This window comes from Pristis pectinata, chromosome 23 (assembly GCF_009764475.1).
Source record: "Pristis pectinata isolate sPriPec2 chromosome 23, sPriPec2.1.pri, whole genome shotgun sequence".
Classification (NCBI taxonomy): Eukaryota; Metazoa; Chordata; class Chondrichthyes; order Rhinopristiformes; family Pristidae; genus Pristis; species Pristis pectinata.
In genome coordinates, this window is record NC_067427.1 from 16,874,061 (window position 1) to 16,888,323 (window position 14,263).

At 41.0% G+C, this 14,263-nt stretch overlaps 1 protein-coding gene across 1 annotated transcript in view; it reads right to left on the reverse strand.

Moving 5' to 3' along the window:
* nup214 (nucleoporin 214) overlaps positions 1-14,027 on the reverse strand; it is a 98,010-nt gene extending 83,983 nt beyond the window's left edge. Inside the window, exons 1-5 of the mRNA XM_052037469.1 lie at positions 13,893-14,027; positions 9,013-9,208; positions 4,152-4,303; positions 2,504-2,696; positions 1,949-2,019 (exon numbers count right to left, since the gene is read on the reverse strand). Of these exons, the coding sequence (XP_051893429.1) occupies positions 1,949-2,019; positions 2,504-2,696; positions 4,152-4,303; positions 9,013-9,208; positions 13,893-13,934 (654 nt within the window). The 5' untranslated portion in view covers positions 13,935-14,027. The remainder of the gene's footprint in view (positions 1-1,948; positions 2,020-2,503; positions 2,697-4,151; positions 4,304-9,012; positions 9,209-13,892) is intronic.
* Between the last annotated feature and the right edge of the window lie 236 nt (positions 14,028-14,263).

The following is a 14,263-nucleotide window of genomic DNA, read 5'->3' on the forward strand; positions in this document are numbered from 1 at the left end:
CCACAAAGAAATTAGCATGCAAAATTTAAGCAGGCAGTATTGAGGGCAAGGTACTGATATGGATAGAGAACTGGTTGGCTGACAGAAAACAAAAAGTTTAAATGAACAGGTCTTTTTCCTGAGTGGCAGGTAGTAACTAGTGAGCTATCATGAGGATCAATCTTGGGACTCTATTCACAAAACATATTAATTAATTGGGCTGAGGAAAAGAAAATTTACTATCTCCAAGTTTGCAGATGACAGGCTTCAAGGAGAATGCAGAGAAGCTTCACATTGGTTTGGACAGGTTGAGAAAGTGGGCAGATACAAGGTATATGTGGAATAATGTGAATTTATCCTCTTTGGTGGTGACAGATTGGGAATAGGTGTGGATGCAATGAGACATGGGTGTTGTTATACACAAGTCACTGAAAGAAAATATGCAGGTGCAACAGGCTATTAAAAAGCCAAATTGTTTTCTACTAGATTTCAGAGCAAGAGGATTTGAGTGTATGACTAGGGATGTTGTATGCAGTTGTGCTGGACCTTGGCCTGATTGCATTGAGTATTCTGTGCAGTCTTGGTCCCCTTATCCAAGGAGGATGTTCTTACTATGGAGGGAGTTCAGCACAGGTTCAGAAACTGATTCCTGAGAAGGCAGAACTGAACGCGAGAGATTGAGTCAATGAGGCTTTTACCCACTAGAGTTTAGAACATCAAGAGGGGATCTCGTAGAAACCTACAAAATTCTAATATGACAGGACATATTAGATGCAGGCAGGATGCAACTGATGGCTGGGAATTCCAGGATCAGTGGTCACAGTACAAGGATAAGGGGTAGACCACTTAAGACTGAAATTAAAAAAAACTCTCTTTTCAGAGAGTGTTGAATCAATGGAATTCTAAAACATGGAAAGCAATCCAAGCCAATTCATTAAACATTCGAGAAGGATTTAGTTTTATTTTAAGGGCTGGAGGGATCAAGGAATCACAAGAACAAGTAAAAAGGACTGAACTCTTTTAAAAATATGGAGTCCATTACTGACAATGTTACAAAAGCTACAAAATAAAATGGCAACATTGCAATTATTTAGATAATTCCCATTAAAAGAAAATGAACTCCTACAGGAAACTATTTTGTTCACAACTGCGCATCTCTCTATAATCCCACACTACAAACCTATCTCCCTTCTGCAACCATTTTGGAAGAACTAACCCCAGTAATCAATAAGATAGTTAAAAATGCTCAATGTTTCTGCATTGTCTATAATAGAGAAGACAAGCTGAGTCTATGTAACCTTTGCTCAACTTTAAGTAAAAATACAGTACAGGAAGTCCCCGACTTACGAACGCCCGTACTTACGAACCGACCTTCGTGGTCGGTTCGTAAGCAGGCCCGGCCCCCGATCCTACCACGGCGGCAGTACACCTTCTTCGGCCCAACCCCAGGCCAAGTGCGCATATGCAGCTGGGGAACCCCGGGCCAAGTGTGTATGTGCAGCTGGGGCAACGTGCGGCCACGATCCCCAGCCCAAGTACGCATGTGTGGACACTGTTCCGAGTTGCATACAAAATCGGGTTACGAACAATCTTAAAAACAGAAATCATTCATAACCTGGGGACTTTCTGTATATTAGTTTGCACATTTCACAATGTGATTATTGCCCTCTATTCTCAACTGAAACACATATGTATTTGTTGAGGCTCTTTAATGTAGTAAAATAACCCAATTCAGAATTGTAATCAGACCAAACCGTATGATATTCCTTTCAAAAGGGAATGAAAAGGGTACAGTAGAGAATTCAAAAAAACTTAGGGCATAAGCAACTGATAATAATGATAGCAGACAACAGAGAAAATCAGAATTGGAGGAGAGTTAAGGCTTCAAGGGACTGGGGGAGGTTACAGAGACTTAGGGAAAGGATAAGGGTAAAAACTCACTAGAAAATGAGCAAGCAGATCTACTTACCGGTGAATACTGAACCACTGTTCCATTTTGTCGACCAGCAGCCAACTGCTTCCCTTTTGGACTCCAGCATACTAGAGTGGAGATGTAGGAGAGGGTAAAGAGGAGGGGCAAAGAAAGAGACAACATGTTAAACTACAACAATGGATTACAATCAATCCCAGTATATCACTGTACATTTTACAACAGCACATTCCTAGAACAGGTTGGTAAGATGGGACTTCATGTCCAAGGGTTACTCGTGATCACATAATATGAAGTGGTGGTTGAATAATAAAATCAGTTTTGCATCACCCAATTTGCTCATTTCCAAAGACATTGTATTGAGGTTGGTAAGAAAATACATGTACAATATTCAAGATTATGAACATTGATCCCAAATTTATTGCAAAATCTGGTGGAGCAACATGGAGCAGTCAACAGTATGACAGATTAGCACTTGCTCTGCAGAATATAACTGGAATAGATAGATTTTGAAATTACATTATTAACTCATTATGTCAAGAATGTAGTGCCTGTTAAGTGGAGCCAAGTCACATCTAAGTGAGCAATACCTACACGAAGTGATGCCAGCAGTGGCCGGAAGGCTGGCATGCTGCTTAACGATGTCAGTAACTTCCAAAATGGTCACGCTTCCATCTGACATGCAGATTGCCAAGATGGAAATGACTGCGGGATTCCATTTTAAATCCAACACTGTACAGTTTTTTTCTGGCTTGTAGTACACGAATGGTCGCTTCTGAGATTTCTCCTACAATAAAAACAGGCATTTACATAACTGCTATTACTGCATTAAAAACACACACACAGGAGGCATTTGACGCAGGAACAATCAGATAGTTAATAGTGAGCTAGATATGGAGACTTTTGGACAGATGACCCAAAATTTAGCCAGAAAACCTAAATTTTAAGGACACACAAATCTGGAAGTTACTGCCTGATAGTTGGTGGAAACAGAATCTGCAAGGGTTTTTTTTTTATATACAAGTGATTGGGCCAGCATTTAAGATAAAATAAGTTGTAGAGTTTTGGGGTAAAGGAATAACTAAATTACTCTACTTTGAGCCAGCAATGGTCTGACTAGCCTTCTCCTGTGGCATCTTAATTCTGATCTAACAAGGAGAAGACAGGAAAGCTAGAGACAACGGGGGATTTCCAAACCCTTGGATACAGTTCCTAGTGCTGAAGCAATAAGAAAAAATGCAGAAGAGCAAGGGGACAGGAAAATTAGAACACGCAGATTTCAAAAGGACTGCAGTGCTGGAGAAGATGACAGAGGTAGAATGGGCAATTTGAACACAAGTAATTAAAATTCTGAATATCAACCATTCATTATTTCATCAAAGTGGTGCAACTGAGTTATAATATATTGTAGTATTCACTACAGGATAGAAACAAGCCACTCAGGCCAACAGGTTTATGACAGGATTTATGCTCCACATAAACTTCTTCTATAGAAGACTGAAAAATTTGCCTCTTCACAATTTGTTTTTATTTCTTTTACCTAACAATAAGGAGGAACAGAACAAAAAGGCATGGTAATGGAGTTAGGTGAAGTAGGGTAAGAGCACATGTAGTACAAACACTGGAAAAGATAATTTGAATGTCTTGTTCTTGTGTAACAAATTTTAAGTAATTCTACGTACCCAATAAGCCTTCTAACTTTTAAATGTGGATACGGTTTTTGTTCATGATCTACCCCACCCCCAATGATGCTGACAAGGTAACTTCTTCACCCATGTATAGTTTTGGTACAACCACTTCAGAGGACAGTTAAAGAACAATCAGATTAGTGCAAGACTGGAATCATGTCTGGAGAGACATTAATTTTCTTTCCCTAAAATACACCCATAAACCATTTAGTTTCATAGACAAGCCAGCAGCTTCATAATCACTTTTAAAATAAAAAGCTGTTTCCAGCAAAAAGTTTTTTTTAATATAACAAAATGATGAATTTCAATTCTTGCCCCACTGTTTTACACTGATGGGACAGACAAGATAGCTAAGAGCCAGCACAGAAACAATGGCCCCATTCTGTGCTGTTAAATTACATTGCTGAACCCATGAAAACAGCCACCACACACAAATGTGAGGAGTATGTGAATGAAAATGTGATATTTGGATGGATTACCTTCACTGACAGTGGATGGAGGATAGTGTGTAATGATAGCAAACTTATGCTTGCATGAAGAAAACCAGCACTCACCTTGTTTAGAAATGTTCGAACGTCAAAGAAAGCAATGATCAGCCCATACTCTTCTGACACCATGGCAACAGAAAGAGTGAAATCATCACAGCTGAGGGCAATGTGGTGCACAGGGAGCTTCATATTAACTGACATAAAAGGTGCATCTTCGACTGGAACACAAAAAAAGACAACTTGTTCAATGACTCAGCCAGGTACAGACAAAATTACCCTCTCAAGATACAGAAATGACATAGCATAGCACCAGGGTAATCTTTTATCTATGCAGTTAGCAGCTTCGGAGGAACAGAAATTCCACCAACTTGCTCCACTTAAAGAAAAAGTGGAGTGTGAGAGATCTCGATGCTTCATTGTGGCATAAGCACAGGTTTATGGTAACAATTCCCTTCCCCTTCTCATATACCACAGCCCCATAAGCACTGCCACTCTAGCAGCACCAGCAAAACTGCCTCACAGCCAAATAACCCAAACTGCTGCAACTTTGTTCTGACACATATAATCCCAAACCCAGAGGGAAGCTTATTATTTTTTTAATCTAGAGGGATATTTAAGTAGTGTATAAAATTAAGCGGCTAAGGTTGAATAGTAATGACCTATTTCTCTCAGCATAGACGTTATGAACTAATGTGTTTAGAGCTAAAGAATGGAGGAGGATTAGAGGGAAGTTGAGGAAAAGAAATTTAGTCAAACATTAGTGAGAGACCGGACATCACCACCTGAAAGTTTGATGGAGGCAGAAAACCTCACCATATTTTAAAAAAATTTATGCAATGGATCTGCTGTCACCCACAAGACTAGGGATTAAGAGCTGGAAAATGGAATTAGTCTCAGTATTTCTATTTTGGTTCATATGGGAATGATGGGACAAACAGCTATCCTCCATGTTATAAATTTCAAAACTAGAGTCCACTTGACATGAGAACAGGCAGAATTTGGTTCCTCTAACCTATTTTGTACTCTAATTCATCTCAATAATCCTCCTTGCTTCCATGTTATTCTAATTCAACAAAAACCTTTTAAAAATGGCCTAGTTCTAATTTTAAGACAAATGTCTTAAATTTCAATTGAACACTAGAGGTGGTTTTCTGTATCTTCCCTAATGAACCTCCCCATCATTTAGATTACATATCAATACATATCAATTAGATTACCTTTGAAATTCTATATGCAAGGAATACAACTCTAAACCCCAAATCAGTCTCGTGAATCTGCACATCAGTCCAAGGAATATTTATCCTTCCTGAGAAGCTTTGCACAGAACAACAACCCTTGTGGTTCCAACTAATGTTCAATATAAATACAGCATCACTTCCTCACTTCTGAATTCCAAACACAAGCCACCACCACACCACACCACACCCCCCGCCCCCCCAAACAACCCTTGAGATTAAGCACGATATTCTATCAGCCATGTTATTTATAAATTAGACACAGAAAATAATCACAAGATCACAAGACAGAGGAGCAGAAGTAGGCCATTCGGCCCATCGAGTCTGCTCCATGAGCTAAACTAAAATTATTCCTATCTCACCCCAATTTCCAGCCTTATCCCCATATCCCTTGATACCTTGACTAATTAGATACCTATCTATCTCCTCCTTAAATGCCTCCAATGATTGGGCCTCCACAGCTGTATGTGGCAAAGAATTCCATAATTTCACTACCCTCTGGCTAAAGAAATTTCTCCTCATCTCTGTTTTAAACCGGTACCCTCTAATTCTAAGATTGTGCCCTCTGGTCCTGGATTCACCCACCAAGGGATACAGCTTAGCCACATCTACTCTGTCCAGTCCTTTCAATATTCTAAATGTTTCTCTGAGGTCCCCTCTCATCCTTCTGTACTCCAGCGAGTACAGTCCAAGAGCTAACAAACGCTTATTGTATGTAAGCCCTTTCTTTCTGGGAATCATCCTTGTAAATCTCCCCTGAACCCTCTCCAACATCAGTACATCCTTCCTAAGATATGGGGCCCAAAACTGCACACAGTATTCCAAATGAGGCCTCACCAGTGCCCCAGAACGCCTCATCAACACTTCCCTACTTTTATACACTATACCTCTCGAAATGAATGCCAACACAGCATTCAGTTTCTTTACCGCCAATCTGACCTGGTAGTTAACCTTTAGGGTATCCTGCATGAGTACCCCCAGGTCCCTTTGTACTTTGAATTTTCTCCCCATCTAGATAATAATCTGCCCGTTAACTTCTTTTTCTAAAGTGTACCACGGCACATTTCTCAACAGTGAATCTCATCTGCCATTTCTTTGCCCATTCTCCTAAACTATCTAAGTCTCTCTGCAACCTCCTGTTTCTTCAATACTCCCTACTCCTCCACCTATCTTGGTGTCGTCTGCAAACTTAGCCACAAAACCATTTACCCCATCATCCAAATAATTAATGTACAAGGTTAAAAAGAAGCGGCCCCAACACCGACCCCTGTGGAACACCACTAGTAACCGGTAGCCAACCAGAACAGGATCCTTTTATTCCCACCCTTTGCTTTCTGCCTACCAGCCAATGCTCCACCCATTCTACTATCCTACCTGTAATTCCATGAGCTCTCAACTTATTAATCAGCCTCTTGTGCGGCACCTTGTCAAAGGCCTTTTGAAAGTCTAAATACACAACATCCATAGCCTCTCCCTTATCCACCCTACCTGAGATTTCCTCAAAAAACTCCAATAGGTTGGTCAGGCAGGATCTTCCCTTCACGAAACCATGCTGGCTTGGACCTATCTTGCCTTGCACCTCTAGGTATTCCATAAGCTCATCCTTGAGGATAGATTCCAATATCTTTCCCACCACCGATGTCAGACTACTAGGTCTGTAATTTCCTTTATGCTGCCTCCCACCTTTCTTATACAGCAGAACTACATTTACGACCCTCCAGTCCTCTGGAATCATGCCGGAGTCTATTGATTCCTGGAAAACTATCACCAATGCCTCCTCAGTCTCTAAAGCCACCTCCTTCAGAACCCAGGGATGCACCTCATCCTTTCTGGGAGACTTATCTGTCTTTAGTCCATTTAGCTTCCCTAGCACCTTCTCTCTATCCATCCTAGTTCCATCCCTTGAGACCCCTGACTATCCGGTATATTGCTGATGTCCTCCACAGTGAACACCGATGCAAAGTACTCATTTAGTTCCTCTGCCATCTCTTTATCATCCATTGTAATCTCTCCCACACCATTTTCGATTGGTCCTATATCAACCTGTGTCTCTCTTTTACTCTTCATGTATTTAAAAAAAACTCTTAGTATCCTTTTGAATGTTATCTGCCAACTTCCTTTCATAATTCATCTTTCCTTTCCTAATGACCTCCTTAGTTTCTTTCTGCATGTTTTTAAAAGTTTCCCAGTCTTCTGTTTTCCCACTAATTTTTGCTTCCTTGTATGCCCTCCCTTTTGCTCTTATTTTAGCCTTAACCTCTCTCATTATCCATATTTGTGCCTTTTTTCCATTCAAAACCTTTTTTCTTGGAATATACCTATCCTGCATTTTCCCTATTTCTTGTAGAAATTCTATCCATTTCTGCTCGGCTATCCCTCCAACTAGCTTACTCTTCCAATCAATTTGAGCCAGTTCCTCTCTCATGCCACTGTAATTTCCTTTGTTCCACTGAAGGATCGATACACCTGCTATCAGCTTCTCCTTCTCAAATCTGAAACTGAACTCAATCATATTGTGATTGCTAGTTCCTAATGATTCCTTTACCTTTAGTTCCCTAATCACCTCCGGTTTGTTACGTAGCACCCAATCCAAAACAGCCGATCCCCTGGTGGGCTCATCAACAAGTTGTACCAAAGGAGTCCAAAGCTAACTTTGTTCCTCCACACTTCCTCAATTCTCCTTAGTAAGGGGGAATCCAATTTCTTTCTCAGGCCCAAAATGAATGAAGGCACACTTTGCCTCAATGATTCCATTTGGGCATAGTCAGTCCACTCACTTAATCCATCTATGTCCTTGACATTTTCTCATCTTTACCTACACAATTGCTATGTCCCCCAAAATTAGCAGCTGAAAACTTAGATATGCAATCCTCAATTTCTTTTTACAAACATATGAATTCAGAGTCGTCAATAATTCAATTAGATCATAGCTCATCTGATTGTAACCTCACCTGTACATTCCCACCTATCTGCCTCAACTCTTGCATTGGAGGGCATGTGCTACAAGGAGAGGTTGAACAAATTCGGGTTGCTTTCTCTGAAGCAGTGGAGGCTAAGGGGAGACCTGAAAGAAGTTTATAAAATTATGTGAGGATAGCTAGATAGCTGTTCTCTTTTTTTTAACCAGGGTTGAAATGTCCAATACTAGAGGGCATGCATTTAAGGTGAGGGGGGAAAATTCAAAAGAGATGTGCGGGGTGTTTTTATCTATTTTTTTTACTCAGAGTGGTGGATGCCTGGAATGCTCTGCCAAGGGTGGTGGTGGAGGCAGGTATGATAGAGGCATTTAAGAAATTCTTATATAGGCACATGAATATGCAAAGAATGGAGCGATATGGATCATGTGCAGGCAGAAGGGATCAGTGTAATTAGGCATCATTAGCTTAATTAATTCTGCACAACATAATGAGCCAAAGGGCCCGTTCCTGTACCACATTGTTCTATGTTCTATGAATCAAATCATTTCTCTTTTACCCAATGTTGAAGCCTTGCAGTCTCTCTTCAGAATTCCCATGGATTCCTAATAAACCTGCTGATTCTGTGCAGCAGTAGCTCAGAGGCCAAAGCACCCTTTCAAAGTTGCAGTACCCATGTCGGAGAGAAGATTCAATCAAAAGCATGCACATTACCTTTGGTTAAAAAAAGGAGTCATTAGCTCATTATACTGAAATAAAGATACTAAGTGTACTTACTGATTTCATTTATACTTCCCTCTTCCTTGTCAGCCAAAGCAATGTATTGACTACTGAGAATTTTCAGGCCTTTGCTGCCTCCCATAAAGGTGAGTCCATAAATATTGGAGATGACCAGGAGATTAACCCTGTCCTTCGGCAATTCATCCGGAGATTCAAAGACCCGGATTCTCTTCATCTGCCGAAACATGAAGTACTGTGGAAGGAAGTTAGACATGTTCAAACATTGAGCATAACAATACTTACTAAAGGAAACCATTAAGACTTAAAGCTGACATCAAAGCGGTAAGAAAATCCATGCAAGAGGATTAAATAAATTGGAGGTAAGAAAAGTTGCTGTGCTTTAGGGAAAAAAAACGAGGACAAATTGGATAGCCGTGTCAAAACGCTTACACTGATACAAATGACAGAATTGAAGCCATCAGATTATATGATTATACAATTCCAAGCCTCTGTCACATCACAGATTTGCTGCAACAGTTGTACTACCTTAGAACCTTTACTGAAACTGGAAATTATAAAGTCTGCAGACAGTGGAAATAAAAACAGAAATGCTGGAAAAGCTCAGCAGGTCAGGCAACATCTGTGAAAAGAGAAACAGTTAATGTTTCAGGCTCTGGGATCCTTTACCAAAACATCTTTATAAGAGAAAAATGCTAGAAGATATCAAGCTCAAAATGGAAAAAAATGCCGCAATCAACAAAAGAAATGATCAAAATTTGTAAAAGGGAATTTAGGAAGTAACAAGAAATTTGACAAGGAGAGGTAAGAGGGAAATGTAACCTGTCACTGATGGTGGCAATAGGAGAAATGCACAGTCAACCACAGACCAGTCAAGAGATGAGGCATGGGGAATTCAACTATAGATTTGGAATCCAGAATGTTTTGGAAAGTGCACTGATGAAAATCAGGGCAATAGTTGTGCAGAACACAACAGGGGACAGGCTCCAGTAGGCACACAATGGAAATGTTTGAGGATATAATTAGTAGAATGGTTCAAAGCATATTATGATAAGACATCTTAATAAGATATTTATTAGTCACATGTACATCAAAACACAGTGAAATGTGTCTTTTTGCATCACTGAGAATGTGCTGGGGGCAGCCCGCAAGTGTCACCACTCTTCCGGCGCCAACATTGCATGCCCATAGCTCCTAACCTGTACGTTTTTTTGGAATGTGGGAGGAAACTGGAGAACCCGAAGGAAACCCATGCACAGAGAGAACATACAAACTCCTGTGGATGTGGTTTCTTTGGATTTTCAAGTTTTCTAATAAGGTCTCACATGCAGGAGGCTAGTCAACAAAGAGTTACGAATAACAGAATGAAACAGATGGAGAACTGATTATTGGACAGAAAACAAAAGAGTGCAAATAAATCTATCTTTCTCAATTTGGCAGGCTGTGACTTGGGAGTACCACAGGGAACGAAGCTTGCATCCTATTATTCACAATCTACTGTCAATTATTTGGCTCAAGAGATTAATTATCATGTATCCAAACCTGTTGATATCAAATTTGATAAGATTATGATAGGGAAGAGGATATAAAGAAGTTTCAAAGTGATAGAGACAAGCTGTGGAAGTGGGTATGAACAATGTAGGTGCAATGCAACACAATACAGAAAAATGTGAAGTTATCCATTTCGGTGCATAAAACAGAAATGGAAAGTTTTTTTAAAATGGTGAGAGATTGGGTAATGTTGATGTGCAAAGGGACCTACATGTCCATGTATACAAGTTACAGGAAGCCACATGCAGGTGCAGCAGGTGATTCACAAGGCAAATGGTATTTTGGCCTATATTATAGAGGGTCTGACTACAGGAATAAAATGATTCAACAGAGTTCATACCCAGTAGAGAGTTTTTAAAATCCTTACCTTAAAAGGGATATACTTGTCATTGCGGGGGTGCAGTGAAAATCCACTAGACTAGTTCCAGAGATGGGACGTTTGTTGTATGAGAGAGTAAGTAAACTAGTTCTGTACTCCCTCAAGTTTAGAAGAATGAGAGGAGATCTCATTGAAACTTTAAAAATTCTTGCAGGACTCAAAGCTGGATGGAGAAAGTATGACTGAGGAGCCTAGAACCAGTGGTCACAGTTTGAGACCAATAAGCAAGTCAGTTAGGGCTGAAGCAAGGGGAAATTTCTGCATCCACAGGGCCGTGTATCTTTGGAACAGTCTTCCCCAGAGGGCTGCAGAGGCTCTGTCACTGAGTTCATTCAAAACAGAAATCAACAGATTTCTGGACAGTAAGGAGTTCAAGAGCTGTACAGCCAGTGCCAAAAAATGGCATTGAGATACACGATAGATGACTCAAAGGGCCAAATGGTCAACTCCTGCTCCTATTTCTTACGCACTGGAAGCAGTTCAGAGAAGCTTTATGAGACTAAAAGCAGGAATGGGCTGGTTGTCTTAGCAAGGGTTGGACAGGTTAGGCTTGTATCTGATGGAGTTTAGAAGAGTCAAAAGTAACTCAAATGAAACACAAAGTCCCAGTGGATCCTGACAGGATGAATGCACAGAGAATTTTTCTTTTGTAGGAGAATCTAGGACTAAAGGAGTGAGCGTTTACAATTAATAAGTCATCCATTTAAAACTGAGAGTAAAGATTCTGTTTCACCTGAGGATCCCAAGTCTTTGGAACTCTCTTCCTCAGGGTGGTGAAAACAAATTGTAAGTACTTTTAAGGCAGATAGATGGATTATTGAAAAGCAAAGGAATGAAAGGTTAGCAGGCATAAGCAGAAATGCAGAACTGAACTTACAACCAGAGCAGTCACGACCTTACTAAGTGAACTAATCATCATCCTCCTAATTCATACGCTTGCACTTCTTTTATTATTCCTGACTTGAAATGCTGGGAACAGCTCTGGGCATACCTAAAAAAAAGTTGGTAATATCACATCTGAAGTCATTGTCCAACATCATGAATTATGGTGGGCAATTAGACAGCTGGCAGGGGGAGAAGTTTCCAAGAGTATTCCCATCAGTGATGGCAGGGCTCAGGAGTCATATGGCACAGAAACAGGATCTTTGACCCATCACATGCATGCCAACCACCATATTTATCTACACTAGTCCCATTTACCCCCATTTGGCTTTTCTTGCTTTGGCAATTCAAGTGTTCGTCTAGATGCTTCTTAAATGTTATGAAAGCACCTGCATCCCGCCACAGGCACCGCAATCCAGATTCCAATAGCACCCAGTGTGAAAAAAATTCTTCCTCAAATCCCATCTAAACCTCCTATTTCTAACCTTATACCTATGTCCTCGTTTTAGACAACCCCTACCCATGAAAGAGATTAGTAGTACTCTATTTATCCCCCTCATAATTTTGTACACCTCTATCATGTCACCTCTCAGCGTTCCCTGCTGCAGGGAGTGCAAACCTAGCCTATCCAATTTCTCCATGTAACTGAAATGTTCCAATCAAACAACTTCCTGATGAATCTCTTCTGCACCCTCTTCACTGCAACCAAATCCTTCCTCCAGTGTGGCTATCAGATCATCATGCAATACTGCAGATATGGCCTAACCAATGTTTTATAGTTGTAACATGGCTTCCCAGCTCTTACATTCTATGCCACATCTGAAGAAGACAAGCATACCATATACCTTCCTCACCACCTGATCTACCTTTGCTGCCACTCCCAGAGATCTATGGACTTGTACCCCAGGTCCCTTTGTTTATCAACACTTCCTAGGATGCTTCCATTTACTGTGTTTGTTCTACCCTTATATGAACTTCTAAAATGCATCACTTCATACTTGTCAGGATTAAACTCCATCTGCCATTGTTCTGCAAGTTTCCAGTTAATTAACATTATACTGTAGCCTAATCTTCCTTGTTATCTACAGCATCATGATGAGATCTTGAGGACAGTGATCCTTGTGAAATCCAAAGTGGGCATCAGTGAGCAGGTTGTCAGTGAATGTGCTACTTGATAACACTGATAATTACACCATTACTTTGGTGATGATTAAGAGAAGATTGATTCTGCAATAATTAGCTGGATTGGATTTGTGATGATTTTTGTGCGCAGGACTTATCTGGGCAAATTTCCACATCGTTAGGTAGATGCCAATGTTGTAACTGTTTTGGAATCACTTGGCTCGAGTGCTGATATTTTTGGAATGCAGATCTTCAGCACCACAGCTAGAATGTTGTCTGGTTCCACAGTCTTTACTGTCTCCAGTGCTCGAAGCCAATTCTTAATATCACATTGCATGAATCAAGTTGGTTAAACACCAGCTTTTGTGCCACTTCAGCTTGCTCCCTAACCCCACCATAACAGAACTACAGCCTGGTCTTCAGCATACGCATTCTGAGCCCTGCCATCACTGATGGGAACACTCTTGGAAACTTCTCCCCCTGCCAGTTGTCAAATTGCCCACCATAATTCATGATGTTGAACAATGACTTCAGATGTGACATTACCAACTCTTTTTTTTAGGTATGCCCAGAGCTGTTCCCAGAATTTCAAGTCAGGAATAACCGGTCAATAGTTCCCTATTTTCCTGTTACACAAATTATAAAGTATCTTCTCATAATACTCAATAATTATTTACTACTGCTAATTGACTTGGTCTCCTTGAATCTTTAATTGTGACCAGAAAGCAAAGTGCACAAATTTCGAAATGAGTGTTAAAGAAACATACGTATTCTGTCCTGGACAATCACACTCTCAAGTAACACCACCACCTGTGCTCACACTTTCTCTCCTACTGGCTAGCACTCACATGCTGCATCCATCGCACTCTCCTCATCATCTCACCAGCACCAGTACCACCATCGTCGTCGTCACCATTCTTTCTTCCCTCCCTCCGTCCGTGAATCCCAGCAAGTTTCTTTCACCGATGTTCACGCCTTGCCTTACCTTCATCTCCCTCTCGGGGACAGCGGCCACAGCATCCCCCATCGCAAATCGCTGTTCCCCGCCGCCAACCCAACAAACTACGAACGGATGCCACCAGGTCCCCGCTCAAACAGGCCACAACACGCATCACTTCCGGCGCCGATGTTCGCATCACAGACAGTGCCAAAGTCACGTGAGAGCGAGCGGCCGGATTGACAGCTCAGAAGCCGCAGGAGGCGGGGCTATGACGACCACGTGTCTGAACGCTGAGTGAGTCCGGTCCAGGCGCAGAGAACTGGGGTGCAGGTTGTCAGAGTTGACAGTTAAGTTGACGCATTCTTGCTGAACGTTGGAACTCTGGTACTTTGTTTGAAACTTATTCACACGAAAAA